The 25,415-nt window shown below is 41.7% G+C and overlaps 1 protein-coding gene across 5 annotated transcripts in view; it reads right to left on the reverse strand.

Moving 5' to 3' along the window:
* Positions 1–25,415, reverse strand: part of nbeal2 (neurobeachin-like 2) — a 218,230-nt gene that overhangs the window by 14,537 nt on the left and 178,278 nt on the right. For all 5 annotated transcript variants that reach the window (XM_048528978.2, XM_048528976.2, XM_059646160.1 and 2 more), the window contains 12 exons: positions 25,031–25,126; positions 22,510–22,634; positions 21,540–21,680; positions 19,757–19,887; positions 18,380–18,489; positions 16,926–17,043; positions 16,025–16,122; positions 13,693–13,806; positions 11,661–11,741; positions 6,882–6,991; positions 5,230–5,402; positions 2,483–2,577 (listed from right to left, as the gene is read on the reverse strand). In XM_048528978.2, the coding sequence (XP_048384935.1) occupies positions 2,483–2,577; positions 5,230–5,402; positions 6,882–6,991; positions 11,661–11,741; positions 13,693–13,806; positions 16,025–16,122; positions 16,926–17,043; positions 18,380–18,489; positions 19,757–19,887; positions 21,540–21,680; positions 22,510–22,634; positions 25,031–25,126 (1,392 nt within the window). The remainder of the gene's footprint in view (positions 1–2,482; positions 2,578–5,229; positions 5,403–6,881; positions 6,992–11,660; positions 11,742–13,692; positions 13,807–16,024; positions 16,123–16,925; positions 17,044–18,379; positions 18,490–19,756; positions 19,888–21,539; positions 21,681–22,509; positions 22,635–25,030; positions 25,127–25,415) is intronic.

Genomic DNA, 25,415 nt, shown 5'->3' on the forward strand with positions numbered 1-25,415 from the left:
ATGTCTTGAACAACATTCAATAACCAATGTATCATCCAGGAATAAGAGACAACAAAGTGTGAAGCTGGATGAAGCAGCAGGCCAAGCAGTGTCTTAGGAGCACAAAAGCTGACGTTTCAGGCCTAGATCCTTAAGCATAAAACGTCAGCTTTTGTGCTCCTGAGATGCTGCTTGGCCTGCTGTGTTCATCCAGCTCCACACTTCGTTATCTTGGATTCTCCAGCATCTGCAGTTCCCATTATCTATCATCCAGGAGTACTTGCATCTCAGACCCTACTGTTGTATAGTTAGGCTGAAAGTACCTAATAGGTTCTTTAAAGACTGATCAAAATGGTAACAAGACGACATGTGCACTTCAATATATACCTAATTTATTGGGTTAAACTAATGAGAAAAATGTTAAACAAGTGAGTCTCATGTCACGCTGCCTTTCCTGGTTCACTGGGACCTTTGGTGATGACAGGACTTGGAGCTCTACCTCAGATTCCACGGCCCTGGTCTCGTGAACCCTATTCCAGTGGTGGACGTCCAATGAGTGGGCTGAAGACCTAGTTATTAATACTAATCTGAATCTAATGTTACGTGCTGTATCAGCACTTCCCAGTGCTTTCAGTACTTACTAGGTATTCTTTTACACACAAAAGAAGTGGATAAACATCCCCAATTAGCTCCTTGTTAACTACACAATATTCTGTCTCCTACTCAGCCAAGGCCATGCAGTTACATTCAAGCCAAAACAGGTTGATTTTACGCTAGGCCTTCATGCCATGTAGTTTTCAACTGGCTTCAATTGTTAATGACCATGTCTTTGTTCTGGTTTGGTGGTACTATTTTTAAGCCCAACCCTACAACTGTAGATATTTTTTCACTCAACCTATTCTGACAAGTTACCTGGAACAGGGGAAACTTGCCTGCTAACTTATGCCTGTGGAATTTGAGATAATTTAAAAACTGTGGTATCCATGCAATTAATGCTTTCCTTAAGTGGCTTTAAGAATGTTGAAACATGGATAATTGATGAACTCTTCTAATTCTGCTACTGTTCAAGTCCAAATACTCTATGTGTTAACATAAATACAGAAGGAAACATTACCACCTGACTGGAACAACTAAGAAAAGGAGTGCAGGGAAACCAGAAAGTTATTCCTGGAAATCAAAATGTAGACCTCAAGTGCACGTGGTCTGATCAGTATTCTTAAGTGTCATCAGCACTTAGAAGGAACACAAAGTAGCAAGAGCTACTTTATATTCTAGGTAGGAGGCTTTGATGCCCATTACCAAGAGTGGCTCAGTAGCTAGTACCACTGCTGACTGAACTTGACAAGTCCTCAAAAGATGTTATGGAGGACCTACAGTTAATGGTAGTGCCCTGGGGAGTGTTGCTGAACAAAGAGACATTGGGATGCAGGTGAATAGTTCCTTGGAAATGGAGTCACATGTAGACAGGGTGGTGAAGGTGGTGTTTGGCATGTTTGCCTTCAATCGAACAGTGCACTGAGTGTAGGAGTGAAAAGTCATGTTGCAGGTGTACAGGACATTAATGAGGCCACTTTTGGAATACTGCATTTTGAACACTCCCTGCTTTAGGAAAGATAGATGTTGTGAAACTTGAAAAGGTTCAGAAAAGAATTAGGTTAGATTACCTACAGTGTGGAAACAGGCCCTTCGGCCCAACAAGTCCACACCGCCCTTTTGGGTTGAGTTATAGGGAGAGGCTGAATAAACTGTGGGGCTCCCCCGCCGGAGTGTTGGATGGTAGGAGGAGACCTTATAGAAGTTTATAAAATTATAAAAGGGTGAATAGCCAAAGTCTCTTTTTCTAGAGTAGGGGAGTCCAAAATTAATGGGCATAGGTTTAAGAATAGAACAGCGGCAGCGGGGAGGTGGGGGGGATTTAAAAAGGATCTGAGGGGCAACCTTTTTGCAGAGGGTGCACTTATGGAACAACTGGTCAGAGGAGATAGTGGAAGTGGATACAATTAGAACATTTAAAAGACATCTGGATGGGTACATGAATAGGAAGGGTTTAGGTGGATATGGGCCAAATGCTGGCAAATGGGATGAGATCAGTTTAGGGTATCTGGTCAGCATGGATGAGTTGGACTGAAGGGTCTGCCTCTGTGCTGTATAACTCTGTGACAGACAGACTATGACAGGGAAGCATACAAGGGAAAAGCTACTTGATCTCAATTATCTAGCTGTTACTGATTAATCTGTCCATAAGAATATTGATAGAAGTGATCATTGTTTCCACAGTCCAGAACTGAACAAAGACTTAACTTCTCACTAAGGACACCATCCATCACGTTTCACTCCATGTGACATAGAACATAGAACATGCCCAAGATGAGATAAGGAAAATGAAATGGGATACTGAGTGCCAACCAAATCCTATCATTTCATCATTGTACGGTCATCCCGTTCAACCCACTTCCACAATGTCATTCTTCTCACTTCTGATGCATCCCTAAGGGCATCTTACTTGTTGGATGACCTGCCACACTATGCATGTGGTGTCTCTGGATCCGGAGATGAGATAGATACCACAATGATCCAGTGCCAGGCATGTCACAATATCTAGAGGAAATAAAAGTGATGATTAACACTGATGGTAGGAAACATTGGAACCCTTACTAAAAGAGGAAAGAACATCTAGAAAAGAAAAACATACCAACAAACGGTCATCCTGGATTCCAAAACTGAAAACTTTGCTTGGCCAACCTTGTTAATATTTTCAAGTAACTGAGCAAACAATAGTATAGTTGCAATTTAACTGGATTTTCAAGAGACCTTCAGAAAGTGGCCCATAATAGACTAATGAATAAAGTCAGACAATGTGGAGTCAGACGACAACTAACACAGGTGCGGACTGCAATAAATTACTGGCAGATATTCTAACTTTTCAGAATGGACAAATAATTGACAGATGAATTTATGAACAAAAATGTAATAATTTTGGTAAGAGTATGAAAGTCACTGAGAGTTTAACAGTGGAAGAACAAAGAAAGGGATCTTCAAGACCAATCACTAAAATTGTGGGTGGATAAAGTCACTGACGTGCTCAATCAGTCACAAATATATTGAACAGTAGGTCAGGCATGACAGATTAATTTGCCACTCCTATCCTTCTGTAACAGGTTTCTAAGGCCATAAAAAAAATCCAAACACTAGACTTTATTTACAGACAGATAGTGTTGAAAAGTAGGGAAGTTACGATCAACCCGTATTCAACCTTGGTATTCAACATTTGAAATACTTTATATAGTTCTGATCGCCACATATAATAGCAACATAAAGACAGTGCAGATGGTACACAGAAAGTTTACAGAGATGATACCAGATGTGTGTGGATATCCATAGTAGGCCAGGATTGCAAGGCTCGGCCACTTTTCTCTTGAAAAAAGGAATTCTGAGGGATGACCTAATGCCTAAAAATTGACCTAAAAAATGGAGACAGACAGACAGAGAGAATGTTGCCACTTCCAGGAACAGCATACCTGGAATCCAATGACATAAGACGGTCACAGAGAAATCAATATGAAGTTCAGATGAAACGTCTTCACCCAAGGATTGGTGAAAGTATAGAAATTATGTAAGGTACCTATCAGACCATTTAGAAAAGATTTTAGATACTCCATTTTCCTGCCTTTTCCCTTACTGATTAAAAATCTGTCCAACCCAGCCTTGAGTACACCTAATGACCCAGCCTTGAGGGCACTCTACAGTAAAGAATTCCACAGATTCACTACCCTCTGAGAAGAAATTCCTCTTCACATTGGTCTTAAATTTGAGATTCGTTATTCTCGGATTATGTCCGCCGGTCCTAGAGTCTCCCACAAAGGGAAACAACTTTTCTGCATCTACCACATCAAGTCCTTTAAGAAACTTGTATGTTGAAATATGGTTGCCTCTCATTCTTTTAAGCGGCAATGACAAACTCAAACTCCTCAATGTCTCCTCATAAGACTGTCCCTCCATACCCAGTATCATTAGTATGAACAGTCTTTGGACTGCCTCCAGTGCCTGTATGTGTTTCCCTCGACAAGGGGTCCAAAAACATTGATAATATTCCAGTTGCAGTCTGACAATTTCCTTGTACAGTTTTAGCAAGATTTGCTTATTTTTATATTCTATTCCCTTTGAAATAAAGTACAACATACCATATGCCGTTCCTATTACCTGTTTAACTTGTATGATAGCTTTTTGAGATTTATGCTGTTGTCGGTTTTATAGAACATACAACAGATTCAGGTAAAGCTCCCTTGACATGGTGCCTGCACCTCTCAACATACTGGTCTCAGCTCCTTCCCCTGCCCCCTTTTCATTCTACTGGCCACGCGAAATCAGTTACAAATGTCCCAGCTAACTGAATACCTGTCTAATTTCCTTGATGAAAGAATCCTGGAGACAATCCTCCACCATCAGTCTGTTGGAAACCATGAACCAGAAACTTAATTTGACCAGGCATAACTACTGTAGCTTCAAGAGCAAGTAATTAAGTCATTTCCTGACTCCTTAAAGCTTTTCCATCATCTACAAGGCATAGACTGAGAATGTGATGGATGTTCTCAATTTTTCTGAATGAGGACGAGGACAACTCCAACAATATTCAAGACCACACACTGAAAAACAATGAACACCACATTGAAAATAAGCTGCTTGATTAGCATCCGTCCACTATCTTAAACATTCAATCTCTCTGCAAGAAGCACCAAGTGGCAGCAGTACACATTAACTACAAGATGTACTGCAGCCATTCATCAAGGCTCCAACAGCACCTTCCAAACCTGCAACCTTGACAACCAAGAAGAATAAGGGCAGCAAATTAATGGAAATACCATCAACTGCAAGTCCCTTTTCAAGTCACACAACATTCCGAGGTGAAAGTACACTTCTGTTCCTCGATTGTCACCAAGTCAAAATTTTGGAATTCCCTTCTTTTTGTAGGTGGACCTACATACACGACTCCCAGCATCACATTCTCAACAGCAATCAGGAATGGGGAATAAGCAATAAACAAAAGAATATCTGCTGAGTCATGTATCAAAGCAGAGAAGTGGGTCAACCTAGTCATCACTAGACTTTATCGTATAGTACAGATGGCACATTACTCTTTACACACCCAGACTTGGGGAAATATGGTTCAAGGTGACCATTTTCATTTTCTGTTAGCTTCCATTGTGCCAAGCAAAACTGTCATTATAGTGATGAAAACTGGATATTACTGACCTATGTGCCGTATGATGTGTCCCGTCACTTTGCCCTTGCTCAATGATGTAACCCGAAGACTGTTATCCCAGTGACCGCCACTGAAGAGAAGTTTACCATCAGGGGAAACAGCCAGGATCTTTGGTGATAAATTGACTCCAGGAGCAAATGGACCTGACAAGAAGCGATGAGTCCTGAAGAAATAGTCATAATACAGAGTGAGTAAAATAAGAAAATCAGTTGATAGTGAATTACTTCATGGTCTTTAACGTTCTGTACTCACGAAGATTGGAAACGTTCTGGAGCAATTTTCAACCAACTCAAAGAAGTTAACTCTGAAGCACAGCATGTATTAAAGGGGACAATACTCCTGGAGATAGTGCATTAAAAGGGACAGCAACTCCAGGGAGAAGTGTGTTAAAGCATAAAAGGGACTGCAACTCTCGATGACAGTGACCCCAGGTGACAATGTGTTAAAGAGGACAGTAACTCTATGTGACAGTGTGGTAAAGCGGTCAGTAATTCTCAGTGTCAGTGTTTTAACGGGGACAGTAACTAAGGGATAATATATGTTAAAGAAGACAGTACTGATTGACGATTTATTGTCATGTGTACCTAAGTACAGTGAAAAACTTTGTTTGTGATCAACACAGGCTGTTCATAGTAAGCAACGGTGTACAGATCATTGGGTGAAAAAACACTTAGAGTAAGGCATACAGGTTATTGCACCACATCACCAAGCCATCTATCTCCTTTCTGTATTCTGACTCATCATTATTCGACATCTGTCCTACCACAATGGTGTTGTCAGCAAATTTGTAGATGGAGTTCATTTGGAATTTGGCAACACAGTCGTGGAGTACAGTAGGGGGCAGAGAACGCATCCCTGGGGGGTTCCAATGTTGAGTGTTTTTGTTAAGGAGGTGCAGTCATCTATAGTCAATGATTGCTGTCTATGGGTCAGGTAGCTAAAAATCCAGTTGCAGATGGCAGGGTTGAGACCCAAGTCTCAGTTTTGAGATCAGTCTGGAGGGGATAATGGTGTTAAGGCAGAGCTGTAGTCGATAAGCTGGAGTCTGACGTAGTCATCTTGTTGTCCAGATATTCCAGGGATGAGGGAAGGCTTGAAAAATGGCATCTGCTATGGACCTGTTATGTCAATAGGCAAAACGCAGGGGTTCGAGGCAGTCTGGGAGACTGAAGTTGAATGTGGGCCACGGCCAGCATCTCAAAACACTTCATGATTATTGAAGTCAGAGCTATTGGGTGGTAGTCATTAAGCCACACTGCATGTGTTGCCTTGGGTATGGGGACGATGGTGGTCTTCTTGAAGCAGGTGGGGACTTCAGCTTGTAGGAGGGAGAGGTTGAAGATGTCAGTGAATTTTGATGTCAGCATTTTAAAGGAGACAATAATCCTCATGGACCTTTCGTTAAAGGGGACAGTGACCTAGTAACGTGCTAGTTTTTCAAGGAATGTAGTAACCTTAGACATCATTGTATAAGTATAAAAGGGCCAGGCATATGGTATTTTGAGTGAATAGTAATGGAGTTAGTGACTGTAAAATGATCAAATTATCCTTTGAAAGTGTCTTCAAAAGATTATATAAATTCTGAGTTGTAGTGGATTGTTTTGATCATGGAACCAAACAAAGTCTCATAAATTACACTTACTTGGCATTGGAGATATTTTGATCTCGTGTGAACGTGAAGTAGTTGGAAATGTTTTTGTCATATGGCAGCCAGCCGTGAGTTCCTATCAACCCATTCGCACTCACTGTGACCTGACAGAAACAAAGTAGTTTTGTCACAATCAACATGATGATAAAATAGCTCCTTGAGATACACAGTTCGAAAGTTCCATTTCACAACCACCACTGACCATTACTACAAAGACAAAAGGCCCAATTTCACCACCCTACTAGTCTAGTCTAGTGGGTGGATAATTACAATTGGCCAAGTGATTTACTTCAATGGTGTACCTGGATTCTGGCACCTTTTATTTTGGCTTGTTCTTCCTGAGTAGATGAGAAGGTCACTCAGTGAGGTGTTTCTTTAAATATGTAGATTGAATGTGACTATTCATGGAGTCACGGCTGCCTTTTTAACAAAAACTCCGGCCTGAGCAGGAAAGCCACTACAACATTTTCACTGAATGAAACAAGCGGGATGACGTCCCAGGATTACTATTTAACAACTGTCAGCTTGTTAAATTGATTCAGAATCAGACTTCCGTCACTCATGTCAGGAAGTCCCATCTACAAGGAAGAGGTGGCCAATGCTGGGATTGCGGAAATTGTCTAAAGAGGAGTCAGGAAACTGGAGGTTTCATCAATGCCTGAGAACCCAGGCTCACAAGGTTGGTGGTGGTGTGGGGGGGTATGCTGTGGTGAAGGCTATGTTTTACAGCGATGGAGTGAGATGTCTTCGCTGGTAACAGGGTGCCCAAAGGGGAGGGAACCACTCAGCCCACAGAAAGATCAGATTTATTATGTGGCATGGTCACCTCCTACCACTAGAAAAATAAGAATGGTGAACCCAGTTGGTCAAAGGCAGGGCTGGTTTCCCAATGCCTCCCCCATCTCTGGTAAAATACCAACGGAGACAGCATGGAGACACATGATGTTGCAATGTAGCACCTAACTTTACAATCTGCATAACATGTCAACCATCTTCTGGACATGATCGTGGGGGGGGGGGCATAAAGTTACAGTTTTAGCTCAGATTTGCTGTATTTTGCTTCAAAAACTGAAACATGGGCTGTAAAGTGCTCTGGCATAAATAGAAGTTGTGAAAAATATGACAAGAAATACAAGCTCTTTCTTCCTTATTTAAAGTCACAAAGTTTTATGGCCGGATGTGGAGTGTTTCTGTGAACCTCTCAGAAACTGACTGGAGGTGGTTTGGGCAATACTGAATCTAGTCACTCTGATATATTCTGTTTCCCGCACTCTAATTCTTCAGACAACCATTAGCCTGTAATTATCTTAAAAGCAGTTTAGGATATATTGATCCAGATCTTCCAACTGGAAGGACATTCATTGTTGCAGCAAGATACAATAAACAATTGAGTAACTTGCATGGCAAGTTTAAACTTCTGATGCGCAATTACCCTGTATCTATAAACTTCACAAAAGTCTACTGCTGAGTTGGAGGCACAGACTTCAGAGAGTGTGTTGTGACTAATTTCTTAGACAAGTAAAAGGGGGGAAAATAATTTAAACCTGATTTTAGTCCTGAGTAACAATAAAGCCAAACAGCCCCCAAAACCCAACCTGCCCTCTCAAGATAATAAAATGTGAGGCTGGATGAACACAGCAGGCCAAGCAGCATCTCAGGAGCACAAAAGCTGACGTTTCGGGCCTAGACCCTTCATCAGAGGGGGGGATGGAACTGGAATAAATAGGGAGAGAGGGGGAGGCGGACCGAAGATGGAGAGTAAAGAAGATAGGTGGAGAGAGTGTAGGTGGGGAGGTAGGGAGGGGATAGGTCAGTCCAGGGAAGACGGACAGGTCAAGGAGGTGGGATGAGGTTAGTAGGTAGCTGGGGGTGCGGCTTGGGGTGGGAGGAAGGGATGGGTGAGAGGAAGAACCGGTTAGGGAGGCAGAGACAGGTTGGACTGGTTTTGGGATGCAGTGGGTGGGGGGGAAGAGCTGGGCTGGTTGTGTGGTGCAGTGGGGGGAGGGGATGAACTGGGCTGGTTTAAAGGATGCAGTGGGGGAAGGGGAGATTTTGAAACTGGTGAAGTCCACATTGATACCATATGGCTGCAGGGTTCCCAGGCGGAATATGAGTTGCTGTTCCTGCAACCTTCGGGTGGCATCATTGTGGCAGTGCAGGAGGCCCATGATGGACATGTCATCAAGAGAATGGGAGGGGGAGTGGAAATGGTTTGCGACTGGGAGGTGCAGTTGTTTGTTGCGAACTGAGCGGAGGTGTTCTGCAAAGCGGGCCCCAAGCCTCCGCTTGGTTTCCCCAATGTAGAGGAAGCCGCACCGGGTACAGTGGATGCAGTATACCACATTGGCAGATGTGCAGGTGAACCTCTGCTTAACCCTCTTCCTCCGGTACATTGATGACTGTATCGGCGCCGCCTCTTGCTCCCCAGAGGAGCTCGAACAGTTCATCCACTTCACCAACACCTTCCACCCCAACCTTCAGTTCACCTGGGCCATCTCCAGCACATCCCTCACCTTCCTGGACCTCTCAGTCTCCATCTCAGGCAACCAGCTTGTAACTGATGTCCATTTCAAGCCCACTGACTCCCACAGCTACCTAGAATACACCTCCTCCCACCCACCCTCCTGCAAAAATTCCATCCCCTATTCCCAATTCCTCCGCCTCCGCCGCATCTGCTCCCACGACAAGACATTCCACTCCCGCACATCCCAGATGGCCAAGTTCTTTAAGGACCGCAACTTTCCCCCTACGGTGATCGAGAACGCCCTTGACCGCGTCTCCCGCATTTCCCACGACACATCCCTCACACCCCGCCCCCGCCACAACCGCCCCAAGAGGATCCCCCTCGTTCTCACACACCACCCCACCAACCTCCGGATACAACGCATTATCCTCCGACACTTCCGCTATTTACAATCCGACCCCACCACCCAAGACATTTTTCCATCCCCTCCCCTGTCTGCTTTCCGGAGAGACCACTCTCTGTGACTCCCTTGTTCGCTCCACACTGCCCTCCAACCCCACCACACCCGGCACCTTCCCCTGCAACCGCAGGAAATGCTACACTTGTCCCCACACCTCCTCCCTCACCCCCATCCCAGGCCCCAAGATGACATTCCACATTAAGCAGAGGTTCACCTGCACATCTGCCAATGTGGCATACTGCATCCACTGTACCCGGTGCGGCTTCCTCTACATTGGGGAAACCAAGCGGAGGCTTGGGGACCGCTTTGCAGAACACCTCCGCTCAGTTCACAACAAACAACTGCACCTCCCAGTCGCAAACCATTTCCACTCCCCCTCCCATTCTCTTGATGACATGTCCATCATGGGCCTCCTGCACTGCCACAATGATGCCACCCGAAGGTTGCAGGAACAGCAACTCATATTCCACCTGGGAACCCTGCAGCCATATGGTATCAATGTGGACTTCACCAGTTTCAAAATCTCCCCTTCCCCCACTGCATCCCTAAACCAGCCCAGTTCATCCCCTCCCCCCACTGCACCACACAACCAGCCCAGCTCTTCCCCCCCACCCACTGCATCCCAAAACCAGTCCAACCTGTCTCTGCCTCCCTAACCGGTTCTTCCTCTCACCCATCCCTTCCTCCCACCCCAAGCCGCACCCCCAGCTACCTACTAACCTCATCCCACCTCCTTGACCTGTCCGTCTTCCCTGGACTGACCTATCCCCTCCCTACCTCCCCACCTACACTCTCTCCACCTATCTTCTTTACTCCCCATCTTCGGTCCGCCTCCCCCTCTCTCCCTATTTATTCCAGTTCCCTCCCCCCATCCCCCCCTCTGATGAAGGGTCTAGGCCCGAAACGTCAGCTTTTGTGCTCCTGAGATGCTGCTTGGCCTGCTGTGTTCATCCAGCCTCACATTTTATTATCTTGGAATCTCCAGCATCTGCAGTTCCCATTATCTCTGCCCTCTCAACACCTGATGCAATCAGACCTGATCACCCACCCCCTACAACCATGATGCCTCACCTAGCCTGATAACTCTTGACCTAACTACCCACCTCAAACAGACCCAATACTGCTCAGACTTCTTTACCAACCCACCCTACCTCCCTAACCTACATATCTGTCGTCTTTCCCTATCATTCACCAAACCTACAAATTCACCTTCTCCCAAATCATGTTTTTCAGAAGGCCCAAATCAGAGGTTCAGGGTGATGCTGGGAGCTCTTGAATAAGCTAAGTAAAAACAACAAAGTGGCAATCTGAATGTGACTGCCACTCCCCAGAAGTTTCAGTCCTATATTTATCTCTTTTGTCATGTTATAACCATACTGTTACTTCAAGTACTTCTTGTTTTAAACTCACTGATGGGATGTGTGCATCACTGAATGGGCAGCATTAACTACCCTCACTGGCTGCTCTTGAAGGTAGTGGCTTGCAAGGCCATTTCAGAGGGCAGTTGAGAGTCAACCACATTTCCGTGGATCTGGAATCACACATAGTCCAGACGAGACGAGGATGGCAGATTTCCTTCCTTGAAGGAGGCTGGTGAGCCAGATAGGTTTCTTCCACCACAATCATCAATGGTTTCACTGTCTTCAGTAGATTCTTAATTCCAAATTTTTAAAAATTGAATTCAAATTCCACTATCTGCCATGGCTGGATTCCTTGAACCCTAGGTCCCTTGAACATTAGCCAAGTTTCTGGATTAATAGTCTAGCAATAATATCACTTGGCCATCACCTCCCCATTGTAATTGTGAATGGATTGACTTCTTTTCCTTCAGAAGACATTGTCTACTCACCAGTACGTACGGAGTTAAATAAGAGTATGCTTGGTTTTTTGGCACCAAGGCCTGCACTAATGGAATATCATCACTGATGCCCTGAAAAAAGATAGATTGGGTTATGAAGGCATTTCTACAATCTCTATTAAAATATACCATGTTGGGGAAGCACGAACGACCAAGGGCCTTATTTTGTCCTTGAAGATTATTTTGCAAAACCGTATCAAGCATTTCTACTCCTTCCTCATACTGAAGACATTTTTTCAAATGACCAACAACGTTGGAGTAGTAGCTAAGTACCTAGGTCTCATCATCTCCCACATGCTGGGCAGAATTATTATAAAAATTTTGCTTGTTTCAATTTTTCAAAAATCCTATTTATTAATGTCTTTCAAAACATAGGAAAAGTAGGAGACCGTTCAGTCCCTGAATGGCTGATTTTTATCTCAGCCTCATTCCTTTGCCTTTTGTTCCATACCTTTTGTTTTAGCCAAACTCAATAAAAACGTATCAAACCTATTAAAATTGACAAGGCACTGGGACTGGATGAGATGCAGCCGAGGATTTTGAAGGAAGAGGGTAGAAATAACAAGAGCACCAGCCATAATCTTTCAATCCTCCCTGGACTCAGGGGTGGTGCCAGAAAACTGGAGAATTGCAAACAGTAAAAGCCTGGATTCAGGTGGTGGAGTTTTTTTGAACAGGTAACAGAAAGGGGCTCTGAGGGTAGAACTGTTGATGTGGCATATATGGATTTCCAGAAGGCGTTTGCAACAGTGCCACACAACAAACTTGAAGAAAGTTATAGGTTGTGGTACAAAATGGAGCGTAGCAGTGGATACAGAATTGACCAAGTGATTGGAAAGGTTTGGTTTACGCTGAAAGATGATGGTCAGTATGGGACCTTTGCTTTTCCTGACATGTTAATGATTTGGATCCCAGTGTGCAGGGGATAATTTCAAAGTTTGCAGTTGGCATTAAACTTGGAAGAATTGTAAACTGTGAGGAGGGTAGTGTGGAACTCTGAAATGACATTGACAAATTGGTGGAATGGGCAGATAAAATTCAATGCAAAGAAGTGTGAAGTGATGCACTTTGGTAAGAACTCTAAAAGACAATAGCAAATGGGGGTACAATTCTACACGGACTTTAGCACCAGAGGGATCGAGGTATATATGTGCATAGATCATTGAAGGTGGGAGGACAGGTGGAAACAGCAGTTAATAAAGCATTGTGGTCTTGACTTTATTGATAAAAGGTGGACTGCAAGAGGTTATGTTGAACTTGTACAAGATACTTGTTAGACTTCGAATGGAATATTGTGCACTGTGCATGCCACATTACAGGATAGATGTGAATACACTGGAGAGAGTACAGAAGATATTTATAAGAATGATTCCAGGAATGAGAAACTTTAGTTATGAGGATAGACTGATGATGTTGGTACTGTTCTCCTCGGAGAGAAGGCAGCTGTGAAGAGATTTGTTCGAGGTTTTCAAAATCATGAGTGAGTGTGATAGAGTAAAAAGTGGTAAGCTACTCCCACTTGTGAAAGCAAAGAGTAAGCGGGTATAGATTTAATGTACAAATGAAGCAAGGGTGATATGAGAAAACACATTTTCACAAAGTGGGTAGTTAGAGTACAGAATGCACCACCTGGAAATTTTGTGAAGGTAGGTTCAATTGGGGCATTCAAGATAGCAAGGGATGCTTATTTGGACAGAAATGATGTGCAGATTTATGGGGAAAGGGCTGGAGATTGGCACTAGGTAACTGGTGAAAGCAGGCCAAATGGCATCCTCCTGCACTTAAACAACATTAAGACTGACAGACTCACAATCTCAAAGGAGTCATTTGTCTACCATTAACAGCTTTTTGAGAGGAATGGATGAAGAGTCTCCTTATGGGGTATGAACTTGTGTTGACCAGTCGGGTTGAATGGTCTGTTTCTATGTTGTAAAGTCAATTAAATAAATGGTTTGCATTGGGGGCCGGGGAGGAGAGATACCTTGACCACTGCATTGGGTAGGTGAACTGGGCAACCATTTACCTCAACAAAGAAGGACTTCAGTTGACCCAAGTGCTCAAAGACATCTGGTGTGGAATCAAATCGTGCTAAGCGCCTGGCAGCATTCTCTGCATTAAGACGTGGAGGATGTGGCTCCTGAGGGGAAAAAAAATTACATAAACAGAAGGAATTAGTACACTTTGTTGCTAAGGATGAGAATCCTCCTTCCCTAATGTCCCAGATTCCTCCACTCCTCCTAAGATTAGACAGCAGACCTGTGAGTGGAGAGTATCATCATTATCTCTGGTATTCAAAATAGTGAGAAATGATCTCATCTAATCGTTTAAAATAATAGAGGGATTGACAGGGTAGGTGCTGACCATGGGTCTAGAATGAGAATCAAAATTCCAGGATAAGGAAGTGGCCTGTTAAAAGTGAATTGAGGAGAAATCACATTACTCAGACTGTTCTGAATCTTTGGAATTCTCTAACACAGGTCTTAGTCAGTAGTAAATTCAGGAACGAAATCCATTTTGAATATTAAGGAAATCAAGAATTATAGAAACAGGGTAGGAAACAGAGTTTTACAGAAATTCAGTCCTCATCGAACTGAATGATAGAGCAGGCCCAAATGATCATATGGCTTATCCTGGCTCCTGTTTTTTTATCATTTCTGCCGAAGATGTTGGTTTGCACTACCAAGCAGATTATTTCAAAGATTCTCAACAGTCAGAGTGAAAACATTGCTCCTCAGCTCAGTCCTGATTGGCCAATTACTTGTCCTAAAACCAGGACCTTGGTTCAAGGTTCCAGCCAGGGCAAACAGATTCTGAAGTATGTACTACCTTTCCCAAGTGACCATGAAGTCTCAGATTTCACAGCCATGTTCACTCCTTGGATATACATAAACTCACCAAACTATATACACAGGCACAGACTTCACAGGAAGAATAATAGGTTTTTGATGTCAGTAAGAATACAACCACACTCTGGTGATAACATGTGGGTCAAATTCAAATTTGGTTAAGTAGTAGAAACGGGAGTAGAGATATTAAGAATAATGTTAGAATTCTTGCCCCCCCCCCCCCCCCCCAAGAGGTTGGGGTTGCAGCTTTATTTGCCAAAATTAGGGAGTCAACAGATAAACTTGGCATGGAACTGGACTAATGATGGACTTTATAGTCTAAAATGTTCAAAATTCAAGGCTACTGTAATTTTAAGATGATTAACATGATGCAGGAGTAGAAGGTGGCCATTCAGCCCAGCGAGTCCACTCTAGCTTCAAGGTGTTCATAGCTGACCTGATAACCCTCAAATTCACTTTACTGCATTTCCCATAACCCTTGATTCCCTTAATAATTAAAAAATCTGTCTGTCTATCTCAGTCTTGAATACAGCCTGAAGGTTGTATGGCAAGACCAGCGCATTGCCCTGTCATAGGTCATCCATTTGAAGGGTCAAAGACTTTCACTTTCAGAAGATAGTTAACAAGCCATGTTGACATCGATTCACACAGACTGACCAGTAAATCAATCCAACAGTTTTACAGATAGCAGGAACTGCAGATGCTGGAGAATGAGAGATAACAAGGTGCACAGCTGGATGAGCACAGCAGGCCAGGCAGCATCAGAGGAGCAGGAAGGCTGATGCCTGCTGTGTTCATCCAGCTCTGCACCTTGCTATTCTAACAGCTTTTAATTCATTTTTACTGATAACAGCTTTTTACTTCCAGATTTTTATAAATTTCATCAGAATAAAATAAATGTATTTATTGCTTAAATGCATTATTATTCAGAGGGATTTATACTTACATTATCTGGATTCACGTTCCAGTGGCATAACCACAATGACATGGTCACAGTTCAATTGCTGGACGAATGTTTAAAATAAGATGATCACTGTTTTGCTGGATCAAAGATAGTTTGAGTTCTCCGATTTGTACAGGCCAAGACAGTTTAAGATTTGATCTAAATCTGACAAAAATCCTGATCACAGCCTCGATTGGAAACTGTTAGGCTGCTTGGTGAGTACAGGATTGGTGTGACATGGTTGATTAGCCTTCTACTTACAGACTCAAAGTGTCACATATTAGAGGTACTGAAAGTTTATAAGGGCTCGGAATGCTCTAAATGGAATAAAACTAACATAAATCAGGAAATAAGGAGCGTAAACTGAAAAACTAAAAATGTAAGGCAGAAAATAATTTGAAGTGAGTAGTTGAAATGGAGAGAGGCTAAAGACATAGCAGGCTATGGAACAAGTGCAGGTAGATGGGATAGCGTAGCTTGGTGTTTGTTGGTCAGTCATAATGGGCCCAAGGACGTGTTTCTATACTGTGTGGCTCTGACTCTATGATAATAATTTAACTCCATACCTTCAGAAGTTGGCATGGAGTTTGTCCAAAATTACTGATGATTCCTTCTAAAGCTTTCCTTCCCGTCTCATCAGCAATTGCATCCAAATCTACTGCACCTGTACAGTAAGAACTGAATTAATTTTGAAAGCAATGTTGAATGATACAACCCCAATTCTACAAAGCCACAACAGTAAAAATTACTCTAACTGTGAAATGTAGCTGAAGGATTCATGTCCCAATGTCCGAAGGTCATCACTGCAAATAGGGAACTAAAGAGTTAAAGTTGCATATTTTAGGTTGGATTTTACATCAGCAATGTGGCAGGGTGTCCCACGAGAAGAAACATTTTTCCACATGTATTCTGTCTGGACCCCTCAGGATCTGAGACAATTCAATCAAGTTCACATTTTCCCACATTACACTTCATCAGGCAAGTCTTTTCTCACTCTTGTCCTCTCAAATGTTTATCACTGCATTCTATTGACCTATCTGTTAACTTAATTACGCAGCTCCCTTTAGAATGTACTTCACTCACTGATTCTTGTGTATATTTTCACTCCACAGAAGGCAGAGCAAATTAAATAGTAATTTTCAAAAGAGCATTGGACACACAGTAAAGTCAAATAGCAGTTTCGAAGTATATAGTTGCAATGACCTGAGAGTGTCATTTCTTTATGAGTTTATAATGCAAATTCAATCGTAATTTTAGTTCAATTTTGTTTTCAAGACCTTTCTAAACTTTTGATTATTTCGCTTCCCTTCAACTAATACCAAAACTTGACAGGTTTAAAGTAAATCCCAAAAATTACAAGCACTGAAAGTCATAGAACTGCTTCTACCAAGTACCTTCTGACTTTGCAATAAACCCCTTTTTCTTAACTTAATGTTTAGACTGCATTACATTTGCACAGTGCCATACCCTCATACGTGCAGTAATAAAAGACATTCAATGCTTCAACAGCTGCAGGGCCCCTTTGCTTGTAGCCAAAAATCAGGTCGATCCAATTATGGAGGTTTGCAGAGACATGTTCTGACTCCTGCACAACAGAAAAACAAAATGTAGGCATTAAATAATTACAGACAAATGAGGGAGTGGAGTGAAATACGAGAACCAGGAGGGACTAGATCAACTGCATCAATTAATATCCTGTAGACACTGAGCATAGATCAGAGAACCTACAGAATTAATGTCAGAGCAGGGAAGGATGAAATCTAAAGCAGTTTCAGAGATAGTAGGTACTGCAAATGCTGGAGAATCTGATATAACAAGGTGTAGAGCTGGATGAACACAACAGGCCAAGCAGCATCACAGGAGCAGGAAAGCTGACATTTCAGGTCTAGACCCTTCTTCAGAAAATCTAAAGCAGTGTTTAGATTACTTATGTATATATACAAAATCTTCAGAAAATAAAATTATAAGAAATAGGAGCAAGTTTTTCAACTCCACAATTCAGTAAGATCATGACAATCTTAACTCCACTGTCTTGCTGATCCTCATATTCTTTCATGCTCTGAAGAGTGAAAAAATAACTATTGATTTCAGTCTTCAATATACTCAACATGAACACTTACAGTTCTTTGGATAGAGAATTCCAAAGATTCCTAATCCTCACAGGAAAGAAAGTTTCTGTGTATCAGTCTTAAATGGCCTGAGACAATGGTGTCTAGTTATTGGCTCTCCAGACAGGGGAAGCAGCTTCTCAGCATCTACCAGGTCAAGCCCACACAGAATTTTGTAACTTTCAATGAGATCACCTCTCATTGTTCTAAACTCCTGAGTGCATAGACATATGCTATTTAATTAGGCCTATAGAGTTCAATAGGAGTTAGAGGCTAGAATGTAATTAAATGCTTTAACATTTATCTTTAGAATAATGTATACTGGGTGAATGAGTTACAGCTGAAATTTAATCAGGTGGCTTAGAGGCTCAAAATAATGAACATGGAGAGTAATCCAGAAGGGTGAAATGAATCACAAAAGGGTTACTGGCTTTCATTCATCAATTCTGTTACCAGGAATACCTGCACAAACCTCCAGTTGGAGATGGAACAGCTGCTGGGTGCTGGGAGGTGCCCAAGAGTTATCTGCAACCGTGGAGGTTATATCTCTCATGTCCAATTTCACAGTGAAGGGGGCACAAAAAGGTGGTGGCCAGGATGCAAAGATGGACCGAGATTAAACAAACAGAGCCTGATGTCAGAAAAAAATGGAAACATGCTAATCCTACAACAAACAATGCAGCGAGTAGTCTAAGATTGCAACTGAATCCTGAACTTACAAAACAGTGTTTTGAGGAGAGTTTGCAGGAAGAATGCATAGTGGTGAATGACAAGTTATAACCAAAGAACTTTCATCCCCTCCCTCTCAGTTACCAGTGCTTTTCTGTGCTTGTAAATGAAATCTTCAGGGGATTTTGCCCACTTCGGAAGGACGACATCAGCTACATTTTCGCCAGTCATCTGCAGGCAACCGAGATCAAAACCTACAGAGCGAGGAAAAGAGAAACAAAAGAGAGATCAAGACAAAGATAATGACAAAAGATGGGGATAGGAAGCGGGACAAGGGAGAGAGATACGCAGGGATAGATTGAGACAAAGAATGATGTTGAGAGTGAATGTAAGTCACAGATGAGGGAAATAAAAAGGAAGGGGAAAGTATCCAAAATCAGGTGACCAGAAAGAGCAACGGAAACAAAGACAGACAGACAGCAACATAGAGAGAGACATAAATGAAGATTATAGGGAGGAAGAGACACAGACAGAGAGAGAAAAGAAAGAACAGAAGAGGCAGGCAGCAAGTGAAATAAAAGCAAAACAAAAATTACATTTTGTTAGTAATTTCACACTCATAGCTTCTCTCCATTTTGTTAACAGTGGAAGGTTAGGAGATGGCCCTTCTCTTCACAAGTGGTCGAGCAGGGATCCAGAGACCTTCCCAATATTTTTATGAAGTGATTAATGTCAATATGATAACGATCATTAATCTCATCAGTCTATTTGACAGGGGAGGGCTTTCAGCCTTACATGTATATGGATGCAGCTTCTCGTGGAGCAAAGCAATCTGAAGCATGGATTTTGACAGATTGTTTCCACTTGAATGTGCAAAGGACATTCTCAGATCAATTAACTCAACACCAGTGTCAGGTTTTCGAATGGCTGTGGTTCAATGTCACTGTCCAGTGTATTTAACTCAGTCAACCCTAGGCCAATTCACTCTCACTTACATCATGATGTCAGTCCAACTGTAGTGATAGCATCTGGCCCCCCAGTTCGGAGGGTCTGGTTCAAATCTCACTTCAGAGACTTGAGGATATAAATGAAGCTAATACTTCAGTATGATATTGAGGGAGTGCTGTTTTATTGGAGGTGCCCTCTTTTTGATGAGATGTTAAACTAAGGCCCAGATTACCCCTTCACGTCAATGTAAAAGATTCAAAGCACTTGCTAAAGAAAAACGACAGTATGCTCCTAACGTCTGTCAACTTAAATTGCTAAAAAAAAGAACACCTGGACAAGTACCTCATTACTGCTTGAAAGAGTATGTTTTTCTTTACTACAACAGGGAGTACATTTATAAAATATTTAATGGAGTATACAGCACTTTGTGACACGGAGGCTAGAAAAGATGCTATATCATTGCAATTTCTTAACTGATAGTTTTGGTCCTGTATCAAAGAGAAACAAGCCACACTTTAAGACAATGACATCCGATAATTCATTTCAAGCTACAAAGCCACGAGCTCTGCTTACTGTTCTGGTTCTCCAGAAATTCTGGGAAGTAGAAAAATTCTGGGGTCAGCTCCTTCACATCTACAGGATTGTCTATTCGGACCTGCCAGGCTGCTGGGATTGAGTGAAATTGACGATCTGCACAGTCGAACCTGCAGAACATAAACAGTTAACAGGACAGGAATTGACATGGATAGGGCAGATGGGGTGAAATATGCTCACCTTCAAAATTAGAAACAGATTTAACAGAGATTTCTTTTCTTGGAGATTAGGAAGAGCTTTGAGCTCTCCAGGACTGATCCACCCAATTAGGCAATTTCCAAGAAGGATTGATATCTCTGTCAGGTTGAGAAATGTTACAAAGTAATGATTCTCAAAGGTTTCATGTTGAATGTTGCAGGAAGCTCCACCGAATTTGATGATGTGATAAGGACTTTGGTGGGAAATGGTAGAACTGCTTAGTATCTAGTAGAATGAATACTTGTATCCTAAGTCTCCTCATAATATTAACAAAAATGCATGACTTTGCAGTGTAACTTGTACCTGATTATTTAGATACAATGTACCACATCTTATTTAAGACAAGAGCCTCTTCTCACTACGACTCATTGGTAGTTTTCCACAACAACTGTATACTTCTACGACTAACTAATCTAAGTAGGTGGCAGCAGTACTCAAAACACAAGCTGGCCATGGTTCATAATGCAGTGCTTGCAACAATATGGACCCACAACATGTTTAAGACAGATTGAAGATTAATGTTTATAGATTCCTGATTTATTGAGCTTTGTAAGCTAGAGTCAATCATGCAGACAAACAACTATTACTCTTATAAACTTTTCACTTTAATGTTTTTAAATTTGGATCTCTTGTTCGGACAAGTGTAAAGCTTCTTATGAACTGCCCAAAGATTTCAACAGCAGATATATCATGAGCTAAATAGAGGCTCTATAAAATATATTGTTAAGTGCATTCTGCACAAATATATCACAGGTCAGATAATGAGTAAGAGTCCCTCTCTACTAGGCCGTGGAAGACTTCTAGGGCTGGTATGGTATAGGTTACTAGCTAAAGTAGGATCAATTAACAATCAAAAACAACAATTCCTTTTCCATAGTTACTCTGAGGGTCTGCGCACAGCAATAACAGCACTGACTTCCAATTCCAAAAATTACAGCTACTCACGAACTTCGGAGGTGCATGGGGAAGAAACAAAACGTAGCAGAATGTCTGATCATAACAATGGAGTCTTATATCAGTCGGTTTACATCACTGAGGCACCTAGCTAATTAATACGATGAGGTTTTTGATTAAAGGTCATTGAGCCTCACAGGTTCTCTCTTCTGCAAAGTTAGAAGATAGAGGGAACTGTATGTCAACTTGACTTTGTCACTTCTGCTCCATATAAACTTGAACCTTTATGTTGGGCACAACTACCTGCCCATCTCCGTTTTGGAAGCTCCAAATGACTCAGCATCTACACAAAAATTTTTGAGTGATAGCTTTCAGATTTCCATTGCAATGTTATTTCACTGAAAAATGGCCCAATTCAAATTTTACAATTGTATGATTTTGTTTAGGGTTCTGCCACCAGAGAAATTGGGTTTCTCCACATCTATCCCATCAAATCCTTTAGAAAAGTTAAACACATTGATCTGATCATTTCATCAGTCTGGCTGTACCTGAATCCAGATTTAGAATCTGCAGGTTTATGCAGCCAGGCTTAATGTAACATTGTACAGTCTCTTCTTCTGTAAAGTCACGGAAAAGTAATCCTCCATCTTGTTGAGACTCAGTGACTCACCTGCCACTCTGCAGTTGGATATGCAGGGTAGTGAAAGGCTCAATTCGGATCATGTAATGCATGACTCCAGCTGCATTAGAGTAGTGTGTACCGTAGTGAAATTTATCAATGTCTCCTGTTGGATCTTCAAAACTCTCATATCTGGGTGATGAAACAGGAGGAGTAAAATCTCAGCTGTATACTGTTCAACACAGCTTGGTTCACGTGATCGATCATAGGCACTGTCCAAAAGCGCAGAATTCCCAAAACCAATGAACATTCATCACTGTCCAAAATTACCAGGGAAAATATTGCATCCTTTTCATTGAGAAGAACAGGTGTACGCTATTGTACCTTTAAGCTTGCCCTGCCATTCACTTGATAATGGTGGATATGTATCTTAAATCCATTTGAACCCTTTCGATCAATATCTCTTCCTAACTTTTCCTTATAACCTACTCATTGTATTCCTGAAAGCTCTAACTAACTCAATATCCACAGCCTTTTAGAAAAGAGAAAATTTTTCCATTTTGTGACACGTGTTTCCTGATTTGACTTCTGAATGCCCAAAATCTACTGCTCTAAATTCCCTGCTTCAAGGAAATCATTTATCTATCTTTTGAAACTCTTAATCATTTTAAAGACGTCACATAGGTCATCCTTAATGTACTAAGTAGAAGATAGCCATCAAACACACTGCGTCAGTTATCAGTAACATTATTTATGATTAGTGTGGGATGCAACACCTAAACCTGATTCTATTCTTACCTGATGTTCATAGACATAGATTTTCAGTTATCTCTACAGAAAAATTAATCAGCAGTTAACACACGGACTGGATTTCCACTCCTCTTACCACTGATGACTCAATGACAAAATTGTTGTGGACCTACACTTAGTGATTGTAGGGTTGTCCCTAACATAGACTAAATAAGTAGAAAAAACATCTGTCCTGAACAAAAATTCTCAAAAAGAAATTCCACTGACTTACTTCTCCTTCACATCCTTTGCATGTTTATCATTTACCACACCAATGGGCCGAGAGAGATCCCGGAAAACACTCGGGTTGTTCAGATCCAGTTCCTCAGATGTGTAGTCACAAATGATCCACGGGAACTGAGTTAAAATAAAATTAAATCCAGCATTTAAAACAAAGCTTCCATCTTCTCCTAGATTCATTTTGACTCCATCTTTAAAATAATAGCCACATTAACTGTATAAGAGACATATTTTGTACTCAGTTGTTTGATGGGACTCATTCTAACACCAAACTGCCTAAAATTTTAAACGTGGAAACATACAAAAATAGAAAATGGGAGGAGTGGATCATTCAGTTCTTTGAACTTGATCATCCAACTCAGTGCCCTATTCCCACTTTCTTCCCATATCCTTTGTCCTGTTTTTCCTAAAGAACTACATATTCATTTGACATGGAATAGAAATCTCATTCAGATATGCTAGAGTGTTAAGATAATGCGAAAGGAACTTTACTGCTTGTGTAACCCGTCCTTGTATCTAACCTGTTTTATCAGATAGTGTAGAGACATCTTTACTCTGTATTTGTTTGACATTGCTTAATAGGTGAAGTGAAGGAGAATATTTGCTTTGTAAGTAACCCATATTGGATCTGTTAGAGCAGAAGTTGTCTACATGGCTCATGGCCATTCACGCCATCAATATTCAATGAGGACATAGCTGATCTAAAAATCCTCAACTCCACTTTCCTGTCTTTTCTCCATAACCCTTGAGCCCCCTTATCTGTCCACCTCAGCACTGAATATTCTTAATGACCAGCCTTGACAGCATTTTGTGATAAAGAATTCCACACTCACTATGCTCAGGAAAAGAAATCCTCCTCATCTTAGTCCTTACTTGGTGACCCTATGGAACTCTCTGCCACAGAAGGCTGTGGAGGCCAGGTCATTGAGTACATTTAAGACTGAGATAGATAGGTTCTTGATTATCAAGGGGATCAAAGGTTAAGGGGAAAAAGTGGAAGAATGGGGTTGAGGAGCTTGTCAGCCATAATTGAATGGCAGAGTAGACTCGATGGCATGAATGGCCTAATTTCTGCTCCTATGTCTTATGGACCCCTTACTCTGAGGTTATGCCCTCTGATTCTGGACTCTGAGGGAAACAACCTTTTTGCATCCACCTTGCCAAGCACCTGCCTCCCCTGCACCCACCCCCCCCACAAGAATCTTGTATGTTTCAATAGCTTCACATCTCACTCTTCTAAACTCCAAGAGTACATGCCCAAACGATTCACCCTTTCCTCACAAGAAAATCCCTACATCCAGAATCAATTTAACGATCCTTGTCTGGACTCCCTCGAATGGACGTACATATTTCCTTAAATAAGGGGCTCAAAACTATTCACAGAATTCTAGCCATGGTATGCCTGATATTGTTTTACAAGACATCCTAAATTTTATACTCCATTCCCTTTGAAATAAAGGCCAAAATCCCATTTGCTTTCCCTATTACCTGCTGAACGTAGACGCGAGTTATTTTTTTAAATTCACGCCCAAAGGACCTCAAACTCATGTGCTTTCTGCAGTCTTTCTCCATTAAAATAATATGCAGCTCTTCCATTCTTTCTGTTAAAGTCCACAACTTCACATTTTCCACATTATAGTCCCTCTGCCAAGTTTCTTTCCACTTGCTTATCCTGCTGTTATTCCTTCGTAGACTTACTGTGTCATCTTCACTGCTTGTCCTCCAGCTATTTTTGTGTTACTCAAAATCTCGGTTATAGTACAATCATTATCCTCATCCAGCACATTAATGTACATTGTAAATAACTGGCCCCCAGCACTGATTCCCATAGCACTTTATTAGCTACAGGTTGCCATCCCAAAAATATCTCTTTAATCCAAATTCTGACTTCTCTAAATTTGCCGATCTTCAATCCATGCAAAAAGATGACACCCCGCAAAGCAGGAGCTCTTATCAAGTAGCCCTACATGCAGTTCCTTATCAAATGTCTTTGGGAAATCCATCACAGCTACTGGCATTCCTTCATCTATCCTACCTGTTACGTCTTCAAGGAATTCTAATACATTAGTCAAGCATGACTCCCCCTTCAAAGAGCTAGGCACTGATTACATAATGTATTTCTAAATGATTGCTATTACTTCCTTTATAATAGTCTCAACATTTTCCCAATGACAGACGTTAAACTAATTGCCCTAAAGTCAGCATATGGAATCCAAGGATTCTTGGAAGACGACTTGCAATAAATCCACTCACTCTACCTAACTCCTTTAAAATCCCAGGATGCACCCCATAACATTTTTGAGTGCTCATGATATTGCCTGAAATCCAAAGTTCCTGAACCTGACTGATTTGAGTTGCTCAAAAATGCTGACTTTATCATGACATCCGTGAAAGAATACAAAGAAATTTAAGCTGCCCATGAAGGCAATTGAGGGCACAAAGAAAGGGCACAGAGGCTTTTAACCCCTCCTCCATCCTCCCAACACCATCAAGATTTAGGAGAATTAACTTACCACAGGATACTGAGACAAATCGTTGTAGGTTCTCCCTGCAATGGTGTTGAGTTGCATCAAATATTCAAAATTGGAGATCTTTCTCTGAACCCATTTCTGAAACAGAATAGTGCCATTAACCATGTAATCTGCAAAGCAAGTCAACAAAGGCTAATCTTTTCAAAGGGAGGAAAGTGGCATAGCATACAAAAGTTGGAAAGTTATACTATAACATGCATGCTAGATTTCATGCTGAAGTATCAGAATGAATTTTGGGAGAAGAATAACAGCGCGTGCTGATTGTGGGAATAATTTGCAATTCACATTTAAGAGCAAGTCAGACTGCATTTACTGCAATGTGCAAATTAAACACAGTTGATGTCTCAACTGTTCTGATCCTCCACAG

The sequence above is a fragment of the Stegostoma tigrinum genome, chromosome 5 (genome assembly GCF_030684315.1).
Source record: "Stegostoma tigrinum isolate sSteTig4 chromosome 5, sSteTig4.hap1, whole genome shotgun sequence".
Lineage (NCBI taxonomy): Eukaryota > Metazoa > Chordata > Chondrichthyes > Orectolobiformes > Stegostomatidae > Stegostoma > Stegostoma tigrinum.